Source organism: Melospiza melodia, chromosome 25 (genome assembly GCF_035770615.1).
Source record: "Melospiza melodia melodia isolate bMelMel2 chromosome 25, bMelMel2.pri, whole genome shotgun sequence".
In the NCBI taxonomy this organism is placed as follows: domain Eukaryota; kingdom Metazoa; phylum Chordata; class Aves; order Passeriformes; family Passerellidae; genus Melospiza; species Melospiza melodia.
In genome coordinates, this window is record NC_086218.1 from 11435226 (window position 1) to 11447869 (window position 12644).

The 12644-nt window shown below is 50.4% G+C and overlaps 2 protein-coding genes across 2 annotated transcripts; one reads left to right on the forward strand and one right to left on the reverse strand.

Moving 5' to 3' along the window:
• The first annotated feature begins 4574 nt into the window (after nt 1-4574).
• Nucleotides 4575-11192, forward strand: LOC134429283 (scale keratin-like). The gene is made up of 3 exons (XM_063176412.1): nt 4575-4606; nt 10373-10905; nt 11029-11192. Exons 1-3 carry the CDS (start codon nt 4575-4577, stop codon nt 11190-11192), a joined length of 729 nt encoding a protein of 242 aa, XP_063032482.1.
• Nucleotides 11193-11904: 712 nt separating this feature from the next.
• Nucleotides 11905-12300, reverse strand: LOC134429318 (scale keratin-like). The gene has a single exon (XM_063176453.1). The coding sequence runs from the start codon at nt 12298-12300 to the stop codon at nt 11905-11907; it is 396 nt and encodes a 131-aa protein (XP_063032523.1).
• Between the last annotated feature and the right edge of the window lie 344 nt (nt 12301-12644).

The window sequence follows — 12644 nt, forward strand, 5'->3', positions numbered from 1 at the left end:
TGTTGAGGGAGAGAAGCAGCAATTGGGGCATCCTTTTTTGGGGTGCAGCATCTCCTGGCAGCTGAGCTCAGCCCCTGGTGAGGCGCAGAAGGATGGGGAGTGTTTCTCCCTTTGGAATTTGCTGGGTTGGGAAGCAAGTCTGGGACAGAGAGATTAAAGGACTAAAATTTAAAGAATTTTTAGTTCCAATCCTCTCTTAGGGTTTCTTAAAAGAGAGCTGAGCTTTATCAGGTGTGGCTTTGCTCCTCCTGGATTGGGACTAAGGTGTGGTTTAGACACCCTGAAGGAAGAAGGTTTAGAAAGCTTCCCCTGAGGGCTCTGGGTGACTCAACCTCCTGTCACCCCTTAAAATGTCTGATATCTCTGAAAAGTCTCACTTGGAGTCTTTGTCTGCCTGTCCAGAATGAGGCTGAACTGTAATTAAAGATGCTGATGAGCTTCTGCCAACTGCAGTCATTAGCAGAATGAAATTAAAGGAGGTAAATGAAAGAATTAATAATTTTAAGGAGGTGGTTTTTTTAATAAACACCAGAAGACAGTGGAAAGCTGTCAGTTTGATGTTCTATTACAGGATGAGCTTGGTCTGGATTAAATGTTTAATTTAATATTTTTTGCCATCTCAACTGAAGCTATTCCCTGATCAAAGGTGATGAATTCTAAGAAGTCCAATGGCTCCAAAGCGCTGTGACTGAGGCACTGCTGAGAAGGTGCCTTGGACAGGTTCAGGTGGATATTTCTCATAACAAAATTAATTTCCTTACCCTTGCAACTCCCTTCTCATTAATTGAACCAAATCCCTTCCCAGATTGCAAAAAAACTCCCATCAAATTTGGGGTATTTCCTCCAAACATTCAGAAATCACATCAGAATAAAATATGACCCTCAAGCACCAGTTCCCCCTTCATTCCTGTCCCAAATCGCCTTTTGGGTTAAAACCTGGTGTGGCAACCAGTAAAGCACAATTCTGAGGGGGAAAAGGGAAATCTGGGTGGGTTTGCAGTCACTTAGAAAGTGATTTATTCACTGCTGCAGAAAAGGAGTGGGAATATCCTGTTAGAACGTTTTCCACAGGGAAGTATTTCTCCTGAAGATCTTGGTCCTACAGAAATAAAAAATGCCATTATTTTTTCAGAAATATTTTTTGTCAGCAAAAATCCCTTTCAGCACCAAATTCTGCGGAGCTGAGGCCAGAGCTGCAGCATCTCCTGGGTTTATGGGGAGAAGGGAAGAGGCAGGAAGGCTCTCCAGAGCTTTTATGGCTTTCTGGGGCTGCCTGGAGGATCCCAGACATTCCTGCACCTTTTATTACCCAGTCCCCGCAGGAGCTGTGGGTTTGCTTTGCATTTGGCCGGATTCCCAGCAGGGAAATTGGTTTGTTTACTGTTTGTGTTCATGATGGTTTTTCCTGGCCGCGGATGAAACCCACGACCCGTGAGGCCGCTTTCATCTCCCTGCTTTACATCCATTAAATATTCCCGGCTCCATCGTGCCAACTCCACCTCCCAAAGTGGGGGTGAGTCAAAATCCCATTTGTTTAGGACTTCTGGCATTTTGGACACACACCTGGGAGCAGCCCCTGGTGTGGTCGCGAGTTTTAATTGGAGTCCCAAGTGTGCAATTCCAGTCGTGATAAGTGTCCAGGAGATTTCAGATCGCTGCTCCTTGTAATCTTCCCAGGAGCAGCATCCCAAAAGCTCTCGGCTCCTGGGAGGAGAAGATGGAGCCATCCAGACAAGCTGGACTTAGGATCACCTTCAGAAGTGGAATTTGGGCTCTTTTTATCTTCTCTGTAGCTTTGGATGAGTTGGCTTTCAAACCACAAGCTGGTCTTGGAATTGATAGATAATTATTGTTATAAAGGAAAGTCAGGGAATCATGGAATGGTTTGGGTGGGAAGGGGCCTTAAAAAGAATCTAAACCATGGGCAGGGACACCTTCCACCATCCCAGGGTGTTCCAAGCCCTGTCCAACCTGGCCTTGGACACTTCCAGGGATAGGGCAGCCACAGCTTCTCTGGACAACCAATTTTTTTAACATTTTTGTGCATGCAGCAAGAACTTTGGGAAAGTCTGGTCAATCTTGAGGGACAGGAGAGTTTCCAGACATCGTGTCATCATTTTGGGTCATCCCAAACTGGGGACACCCAGTGGCTGAGTTGATGCAAATTCTTATTTGTATTTCAAGGACAAGGTGGAAGGATTGGAGCTGGTGGGGAAGTTTTGTGGAATCCATCAGGAATCTTGGCCACTCCTTTGAACCCCTGGTCATGTTCAAAGAGTTCTTCCCTGCCCATTTGCTGATCGTCCCCCATTTGCATGTCTGAGTGGTCCAGGGAAATGTTTGGGGAACTTTGAAGACTTCTGCTCTTCAGAAGTCTCCAACCAGCCTTTATTTCCCAGGAGATGTTGGGGCAGATACTCCCAGTTCGGTGCTGATTTGCCTGTCTCTGCCTCGGAGATTAAACACCACGGGAGCTTGGAATGCTTGGCCCTGCCCTCCAGTCTGCTCCGGCATTGTCTGCGATTACTTTTTAATCTGGAAATTGCCTTTGAAAAGGAACTGGAATTGCTGCACGCTGAGGTGATCTGTGAGACGTGCAAAGTGAAAGCCAGAATTGCCTTTCAAAGAAGGAAAAAAGGAACAGGAACATTACAAACGTCTCTAAATAACTGCTATTCATTTGGGGAACAACTTTGCATAATGGTGCGAAGCCCAGCAGGGGAAAGTAATAATTTAGTGGCAGATGTAAAAGGCTTTGGCGTCTTTGATGACCCCAAAGATGAGCTTGGGCAAGGCTTTGAGCAGCCCCAAATTCCCAGGCATCCTCCAGATGACCTCAATCACTGTCCTGGTTTAATGTAGGGAGAAAACCCAACCTGGAGACTCCTGAGATGAAGGACTTGGACACTCAGTTCCCAAATTGTGTCTCAGATTCCATCATGGGAGCGTGGTGGTTTAATAATAAAGGAATAGATCAGATGATGCTCCTCTTTCATGCTTTCTGCTGAGTCAAGAAAATAAAATCTGTTCCCTCAAATAACCCATTTCTCAGTACCTTTGAGAGAGGGGAAGTTTAATCAGCTCTAAATGCTTTCTAATGATTTTATTTCCTTTATTTTTGTGTATCTCCTTCTGTTTGAGAGGAATTTGGTGAAACACTGAGGCAGAAATAGGAATTTCTGCCCTTCTCAGAACGAGGTGTGCCAAAAACTTGTGCCCTCCATGCAGGGGGAAAGGGATTTCACAGGGAAGGTCACTGCACCTTTCCCGATGGTTTCATTCATCCTTGTCATGGTTCCTTGGGATGCAAAACAATTTCCTGAGTAACCTAGATGAATCAGCCTCTGATCAGGAGTTAACCGGACTCGTAAGATTTGAGGATAAAAGAAACCTCACCGGAGGAATGCATGCATTACAGGGAGGAAACGAAATCCAGGCAAGAACCACAAACAGAGAGGAAAAGTAAATCCCCAGCCAGGGGTACTTTGCATATGAGGAATCGTTAGCAATTGGCTGCTAATGAGCTACACGCACAATTTGTGTCCCAGGTCCTCGGGCTCTCTGGACCAGGGTATAAAACCAGCCCGGTCTGAGGAGCTACAACCACTCCTGGCCTTCTTCTCCCTGGAGGAAAGGGTAAGTCTGATCTTCTTCCCATTTTCTTTGCATTGTTGCTGTCTTTGTGTTTTATTTTTCGAGGTTTGCGCTCTTTAAAATTGCTGGGGAGACTTCGAAGCAGCTTTTTCTCCAGGGAGGGACATTCCGTGAAGGGTGGAGGTCGTTCCTATGCTGAGCCCGGATTTTTTCATTTGCGTCACCCAAATCTTTCCATCCCAAGAAGTTCCGAGCTCTGCCCTGAGCCCTGCTCAGACCTGGGAGCGGATGTGAGGAATCTGTGCAGAGCTTTTGGCTCTCGGGATGGAATCACAAAATATTCAGAGTTGGAAGGGATCTCTGGAGATCTCCTGGGGCAGGTGGCACAGGAAAGCCTCCAGGAGGGTTTGGAACGACTCTGGAGAGGGAAACTCCTGGGCACGAGTGTCTGAATGTGTCCAGAGGGAGATTCCCTGAACTCCCTTGCTCAGAGCTACCTGTGCCAAGGCCTCACGGTGAAATTTCTGCTCCTCATTTTTACTTGATGAGGATTTTTTTTTTTTTTGTTTAGTTTTGGTTTTGGTTTTTTTGGTGGGGTTTTTTGTTGGGTTTTTTTTTTTTTTTGGGGGGGGGTTTATTTTTTCATTTTATATTTTTATTTTTTATTTTTCTCTCTATTTTGGGGCGCAGTTTCTCCTTGCTTTCCTGACTGCCTGCTCCCTCACCTCCCCCCGTATTTCAGGGCTGCAGGAGGGAAAGGAGAGCACAGAGTCGCTCAGGAGGAGGTGAAGCTGCCCTCTGTGGTGTAGAGAGCTCTGAACTTCACCGAAATCCCCTTTCAACCCCAGACCAACCCTTCCTTCCACTCCCCACGCACTCCTCGCGCTCTCCATCACCACAACAGCTTAATTACGCGGCTAATTACACCTCGTTCCTTGCATTCCAGAACTCGCTGCCTTCCAGACTCTCACCCCACAGCCATGTCCTGCTACGACCTCTGCGCCCCAAACTCCTGCGGCCCCACGCCGCTGGCCAACAGCTGCAACGAGCCCTGCGTCCGGCAGTGCCAGGACTCCACCTACGTGATCCAACCCTCTCCTGTGGTGGTCACCCTGCCCGGGCCCATCCTCAGCTCCTTCCCCCAGAACACCGCCGTGGGATCCTCGGCATCCGCGGCAGTCGGGGATGCTCTGAGCGCCGGGGGAGTGCCCATCAACTCGGGCAGCTCCTCGGGGCTCGGCAGTTTGGGGTACTCGGGTTTGGGGGGGCTCTATGGGAGGTCCTACCGGCGCTCCAACCGCTGCGGGCCCTGAGGGAGCCGCGGGAAGGGATGAGCAGGAGATGGAAACGCGATCGGATGCAGGAAAGCGCGATCGGATGCAGGACTGAGCCCGTGCCCACCCGCTTGCTGACCCCCGCAGCTTTGCCCTGAGCTCCCGGCGCTGCAGGAGCTTGGCTTTCCCCATTTGATGCCTTTCTGTGCAATCAGGGAGGTGAAAAATGTCACTCGATTGTCGCTGGGTGTCCAGCTGTAAAGCACTGCCTGGAAATGGGTGATGAATTTTAATTCGTATTCAACCCTTCTGTATTGAACCCTTCTGCTTTCTTTTGCTGTATTTTTTTTTTAATTCCACTTCTTGCTCATTAAATAGATGGCGCATCACAATTTGTGGTTTGCAATGTTCCTTCTCTCTCTTCCTCTTTGGAGCCTTCTCTGGCAGAAATTTGCCCGTGCATAAATTGTGAGTACCAAGCAGATCTGCATTTAACTTACACCACGCTAATCACTGAGGAGTTAGAGAAATATAAACAATGAGTAATAACCTTTTTTTTGGGGGGGGGAGAAATTTTCCCCCTTTCTCATTTCTGGAAGAACGATATGAAATATTGTTCTGGCTAGCAACAAATGGGGGAAAAGAGGTGGGAAGGCTAAAGCAGCTTTACGGACAAAACTTTTTTATTCTCAACATCCCGTCTAAAACTCCTCTCCATAAATTCGAACCCATTTCCCCTTGCCCTGTCCCTCCAGGCCTTTGGAAATTATTTCTCCCCGTATTTCTTTTCGGCTCCTTGAGACACTGAAAGGTGAAATGAGATCACCCCGGATCTTCTCTTCCTCAGGCTGAACAAACCCAGGCAGAACTTTCAAAACCCAACAGACAGAATGAAAACTTAGGTCTCGTCCTTCCCTTGTCGTCCTGCTAGGTTAGAAACGCTGCAATTATGTCTTAATTGTTTGCTAAGCGATGTGGTGATTGAGGGGCCTGGGGTGTCACCAGGAATCCTCAGAGCAAGAACAATTACTCAGAACCTCGGGGAAGTTAATGACGGGCAAATTGCTAAACAAACATTCCTCAACATCGCGTTAAGTACCCCAATTAAACTCCCATTCCACATTTCAAACGCGGGGAGCAGGGCAGATCCTGTGATAAGGAAACCTCAGCACGCTGGGGAGTTCTGCTCCCGGAGGAAAAAATAAATGACAAATAAAAACCAGAGAGGCTTTTGTGCAACACCAACAGCGGTTTAATGTCAGAGAGAAGAGCAACAACCGAGGGCAGGGAATACAAGCAATCCCAGGGGCAGCAGGGGATGCAGAATTCCTGTTCTGGGAGCAGGGACCAGCTCAGGAGCAGGATAAGCCAGGGATGGAGGAGTCCAGGCACAGAGAGGGGATGGAGGGCTCAGGGTGTCCCGAGGGGATGGAGGGCTCAGGGCAGAGAGAAGAGATGGAGAGCTGAGGGCACACCCAGAGCTGCTTGGCACACTCAGCTGCCACTGCCAGCACCTCCTGCCCGGTGTCCCCATGTCCCGGGCCAGGCTCCAGGGCTGGCACTGCCTCTGGAGGCTGGCACTGCCAGGGGGGCTTTAGAAAACCCCACAGCTCCCGCGGCGGGACCTGCTCCATCTCTGGGAGCCAGGCAGGGAATAGCCCAGGCCCCGTGAGGAGAAGCCGGAGCTGTAGGACCTCCCGCAATTGCCAAAGGAGCCCCCATAGCCCCCAAGGGAGCCCCCATAGCCCCCAAGGGAGCCTCCATAGCCCCCAAGGGAGCCCCCATAGCCCCCAAAGGAGCCCCCATAGCCCCCAAGGGAGCCTCCATAGCCCCCAAAGGAGCCCCCATAGCCGGTGTCACCTCCATAACCCAGGGAACGGCCGTAGCCAAGGGAGCCCCCATAGCCCTGGGAGCCCCCATAGCCCCCACAGCTTCCCAGGCCAAAGGAGCCCCCATAGCCCCGGGAACCCCCATAGCCCCCGAGGGAGCCCCCATAGCCTGAGAAACCCCCATAGCCCCGGGAGCTCCCATAGCCCCCATAGCCAAGGGAGCTCCCATAACCTCCAGACCCAAAGGAGCCCCCATAGCCCAGGGAACCCCCATAACCTCCAGACCCAAAGGAGCCCCCAAAACCAGAGGAGCCCCCCAAGGCCAGGGGACCCCCATAACCCCCTGAACCTCCCAGCCCAAAGGAGCCCCCGTAGCCCTGGGAGCTGCGGGAACTGAAGGAACGCCCCGGCAAGGCTGGGCCCGACGATCCCACAACGCTCTCCTGAGGGCAGGTGCTGAGCACAGGGCCCGGGATGGTCACCACCACCGGCGGGGGCAGGATCAGGGCTCTGGAGTCAGGACACTGCTGCACACATGGCTCGTTGGAGCTCTCGGCGATGGGCTGGGGGCAGCTGATGCCGCAGGACTCGTTGGAGTAGGACATCCTTCTGTGCTGGGAGGCTGCAACACACAACAGAAAGGACTTTAAAGCTAAACTGGCTGAGAAGAATCAGAATTAAACTCTATGTGTGAAATATCGGAGGGAAACAGGTAAATTCAAAGAAATCTCATTATTGTATTAGTCTTCGTCTCACCATGATCATCCTTGCAAGAGAAATTCTGTGCTGGATAAATTAAACAAACTTATAGCAACCTGTGGCAAAGATTCAGTCAAAGGTGTAAAGACCAGCAAGAAAGAAGCCAAGAGGAAGAGGAAAAGAGGATCATGGGCTTTATGTAGTAATTCAGATTTTATGGGGATCAGTGCCGCCGCTTACCTTGTTCGCTGCAGGGTTGGGAACAGGAGCAGTGGATGAAAGGCTCTGGGTGATGTGAGCTTTTATATCCTCCTCAAAGCCACCCCCTGAGCCTCCCGTCCTCGTTTATTACAAAACCAACGCCACAGTGGGCGCTTCCATTCTGTCACCTCAGCAATGTCCCTCCCAAACTCGCGTGGCTGTGACACAACCGCTGATGGCAATCAGCTCCCTCTGAGGGCAATCCGAGGGGATTTGGGGAACTTGGGGCTGAGGGGTGGTCGTGGAGTCATTGATTATAGCAGTCCTGCTTGAGTCCAATTTTAATGTCCTGTTAAATTGGGACATTTTAATGGCCACGTTAACCATGGTATGGAGCTGTTTGTGGTGCCACCTTCACCAGGTGAAGGTAGTCCAAGTGGACCTAAAATTGCGGCTCTGAGAGAACATGAATTCTCCTTGTAGCTGAGTAGGGATTTATAAAAATTGTCCCCAAAGAGATCGAAATTAGTACAGCCAGAAGAGGCCTTGGCTTTAAGCTAATTCCAAATATTTCATGATTTCATTTGAAATCTCAACTTCCAGAAGTTCAATTTGAAATACATTAAAAATCTTAATTTTCTTTCCTCCCAACCCTGAAATACTGACCACTACAGAAAAAAAATTAATACAGTAGTAATAAAATAACAATATATTGCAGTAATAAAATAAAAAATATATATTTTATTATGATGAGTCTGGGACATCCTGCAGTTATTTTTTTTCTTTCCTCTTGCAATTGTTTTCTAATTTTATGACATTGCAAAAGAGAGGCAATAAATTACCTCTAAATTGTAAAATAGCTCTGTTTGTGAAGTGTCGTCAGGATTTGCTGATAATAATGAGAGGTACTGGAGGATAATGACTTTAAGCTGCCTCACAAATACTCGTTAACAGTCAGTGCTTGCAATTTCTGTTATTATCCTATTAAATGGAGGCTGGGAGTTATGAGGATTTGTTCTGAGTTAGCAGCTCCCTTGTTATGAAACAACATCATTTAAAAATATCAATCAATGTCACTCCTCTTGATTCCTTAATCAGCATTTGATTAATAATTTCAGTGCTGGCAATGATTTAATTTTCATTCCTGAGCTCAAATTCTTTATTTTATTACCTGTTAACATGTTTGGGATGACTGTGACAAGTACATAATCTGCCATATGCAGTGCAACTTCCTCTTTAATTTATGAGGCAGCATTTCGCTGAAATATCTTAAATTTTAGGGGAGAAGTTAAAGCCTGACTGCAAATTATCAGAGTTTTCAGGCTTAACTATCAATGTTCTGCACAAAAGGTGTTTCAAACTGATGTTCTAAAATCTCAAGTCTTGGAGTCTCACCTGTAAATATTTTGTCCATGAAATTGTGCCTCGTGACAGAGTCCTCATCTCACGTGTCTCTGACCTGATGCTCCTGCCCCACTTTTGGGCGCTGACATTTCCGTGTTCCTGTCTAACACGCCAAATATGAATTTCCTGTGGGTGTTTACAAAGCCCCTCATGGTCCTGGAAGGATCTGGAACATTCCTCAAGCGTCACTGCCTCCATGACATTCCAAAGCCAGCAGGGAATGGAGCAATGGAGCCCAACTTGGAATTGTTGAGTGATTAATGGCATTTGAGCTGCAAACACGGAAAAAAACCCCACACGTTTCTAAAGCATTTGGAGATAATAGATATTTTCTTCATTTTTGAGACCCATTTCCCTCTTTTTGTGCAGCTTCCGTGGATTTTCACGGGATTCACTTGAATTTTAAAAGACAAAGTTAATTAATCTGAACTCATCGAACCCAAAGCCAGCTCTCGTGATGGGGATTATTACCTCATCATTCACCAGCTCGATGCCCTCAAGTCTGTCCTGACATGGCCTCACGCCCGTTTTTTGCGCGTGGGGAGTGGCAGTGCAAAGCCAGCAGAATTAAATCCCTCCATGTGAGGGTTGTTCTGTGTGGGACTGGAGGCACGGAGGGCGTTTCGTCCCTGTAAGCACTTTGGGAAATGTATAAAAGCTGCCACCACTCCGAGCCTCTCCATCCACTTCTCCTGAGTTATTCACCGTGGTGAACAGGGTAAGTCGGATTTGAGCTCCTCTATCCTTCTCTATCCTCCTTTTTCCTCATCCAATTCTTTGATGTTATGGACTGGTAGATTTAAAAATTGTGGGTTGAGAAGGCTGTCATAGAATAAAATGTGAATTTTCACCATGCCACTTGGAATAACCATTTCCAGGCATTTTAGGTACAATGTGTGGCCGTAAAATTTAAAAATATCTGAGTGATCATTCTCACTTTGTGGGAATATAAGGGTAAATGTTCTGGTTTGGAAGCTGAAAGCTACTTGGGAAAGGACATGAAATTACAGAAGTTGCTGCTTTGTATCCGACACTTCTTAACTTCCTATACATAAATTGCTAGACCTAGTTGGATTTAATAAATTTATAAAGAGATAAAACCAGATTTGTCACAGTGTAAGAAGTACCACCAGAGATGACACCAGATGTTTTCATCTGTGTGTGACATCTCAGGGACCTTGACAGCAACCAGAATTTGATTTCTGTGGTCAGATGAGGGTCAGATTTGGAAAGCAACAAACTCTGGGCTCCCACATTTTCCATGGCAAAGCACAGACAGAATCAGGTGGAAATTCCTGGATCTGAAATCTTTTTCCTGCTGTGCATTGCAGCCTCCCAGCACAGAAGGATGTCCTACTCCAACGAGTCCTGCGGCATCAGCTGCCCCCAGCCCATCGCCGAGAGCTCCAACGAGCCGTGTGTGCAGCAGTGTCCTGACTCCAGAGCCCTGATCCTGCCCCCGCCGGTGGTGGTGACCATCCCGGGCCCTGTGCTCAGCACCTTCCCCCAGGAGAGCGTTGTGGGATCGTCGGGCCCAGCCTTGCCGGGGCGTTCCTTCAGTTCCCGCAGCTCCCAGGGCTACGGGGGCTCCTTTGGGCTGGGAGGTTCAGGGGGTTATGGGGGTCCCCTGGCCTTGGGGGGCTCCTCTGGCTATGGGGGCTCCTTTGGGTCTGGAGGTTATGGGAGCTCCGCTGGCTATGGGGGCTCCTTTGGGTCTGGAGGTTATGGGAGCTCCCTTGGCTATGGGGGCTATGGGAGCTCCCGGGGCTATGGGGGTTTCTCAGGCTATGGGGGCTCCCTCGGGGGCTATGGGGGCTCCTTTGGCCTGGGAAGCTGTGGGGGCTATGGGGGCTCCCAGGGCTATGGGGGCTCCCTTGGCTACGGCCGTTCCCTGGGTTATGGAGGTGACACCGGCTATGGGAGCTCCTTTGGGGGCTATGGAGGCTCCCTTGGGGGCTATGGGGGCTCCTTTGGGGGCTATGGAGGCTCCCTTGGGGGCTATGGGGGCTCCTTTGGGGGCTATGGAGGCTCCCTTGGGGGCTATGGGGGCTCCCTTGGGGGCTATGGGGGCTCCTTTGGCAATTGTGGGAGGTCCTACAGCTCCGGCTTCTCCTCACGGGGCCTGGGCTATTCCCTGCCTGGCTCCCAGAGATGGAGCAGGTCCCGCCGCGGGAGCTGTGGGGTTTTCTAAAGCCCCCCTGGCAGTGCCAGCCTCCAGAGGCAGTGCCAGCCCTGGAGCCTGGCCCGGGCCATGGGGACACCGGGCAGGAGGTGCTGGCAGTGGCAGCTGAGTGTGCCCAGAAACCCTGGGTGTGCCCTCAGCTCTCCATCCCCTCTTTTTGCCCTGAGCCCTTCATTACCTCGGTATACCCTCAGCCCTCCATCCCCTCGGGATTCCCTGAGCCCTCCATCCCCTCTCTGTGCCTGGACTCCTCCATCCCTGGCTTATCCTGGTCCTGACCCGGTCCCTGCTTCCAGAGCCCAAGTTCTGCATCCCCTGCTGCCCCTGAGACCTCCTGGATTCCCTGCCCTCGGCTGTTGCTCTTCTCTCTGACATTAAATCCCTGTTGGTGTTGCACAAAACCCTCTCTGGTTTTAATTTGTACTTGTTTTCCTCTGGGGGGACAATCCCTCTTGTGATGGGAGGAGATGCCTGGGGTTTCTCACTTTGCCAAGGCACTTGGGTCTTTGTCATTTGGGAAAAGGAGGCAAAGAAACAGGAATTGGATGCAGGAAAACTTTATTGAGCCAAGAAGGGCAGGAGTGGCAGGGAGAGGGAGGGTGGGCAGGCCAGAGGCAGGCCGGGTGTCACTCGCTGCAGGCCAGGGCAGCTTGTGCAGAGCTCAGCTTCTCCATGCTGGGCTGAGGCGGTGCTGAGGCCTTTGGGGCTGTGGCTGGTGGCTCTAGCAGGGCCCGCAGGTGTCCCAGAGCTTCTTGCTGTAGCGGGGCAGGGCACAAGGGCTGCAGGCGGGAGCAGCGTAGGCTCTGCCAAAGGTGCAGAGGCCCCCCGAGGCCTGGGTGGCTCCGGCGCCATAGAGGCCGCCCAGCCCCAGGGAGCCGCCAAAGGCCGGTGCTCCGGAGGAGCCCACCACGGCCTGCTGGGGGAAGGAGCTGAGGATGGGGCCGGGGAAGGTGACCACCACGGGCGGGGGCTGGATGAAGGCAGACGAGTCGGGGCACTGGCGGGCGCACAGCTCGTTGCAGCTCTCAGCAATGGGCTGGGGCACAGCCACGCTGGTCCTGGGCACTGGGCAGAGGTCAGCGCTGGTCCTGGGTGGGCACAGGTCGTAGCAGGACATCTTGGCGTGAGAAAAATGAGGCTGAAAGGGAATTCAGAAATACAGGCATTAGAACAGATGTGGGGATCTCCCAGTTCCGTAGTGGACTGGTCCTAGACTTTACACAAACCCTGAGTGACTAAAGTCACACAGCCTTGCCCATTCTGCAGCCCCCTCAGAGCCCTGATCCCCACACTCCCAGACCTCACAATCCCTTCCCAAGTCCCTGTGTCCAGCTTGGAGCTGTCTGTCCTGTCCAAGGGTCATAGCATGACATCCTCCAGGGCTCAGGGTTGGTTTGCAACAAATTGAGACATAAAAACTATAAAAACTCAGAAGCTGATGAGAGAAATTCTCAACATGAG

Bases quoted from the DNA above. Each gene is read 5' to 3' on its own strand.
- LOC134429318 (XM_063176453.1), bottom strand. From the start codon at position 12,300: ATGTCCTGCTACGACCTGTGCCCACCCAGGACCAGCGCTGACCTCTGC.
- LOC134429283 (XM_063176412.1), top strand. From the start codon at position 4,575: ATGTCCTGCTACGACCTCTGCGCCCCAAACTC. The intron at 4,607-10,372 runs CTGCGGCCCCAC...CAACGAGTCCTG, and splicing joins GACCTCTGCGCCCCAAACTC to CGGCATCAGCTGCCCCCAGC. The intron at 10,906-11,028 runs GTGACACCGGCT...GGGGCTATGGAG, and splicing joins CCGTTCCCTGGGTTATGGAG to GCTCCCTTGGGGGCTATGGG.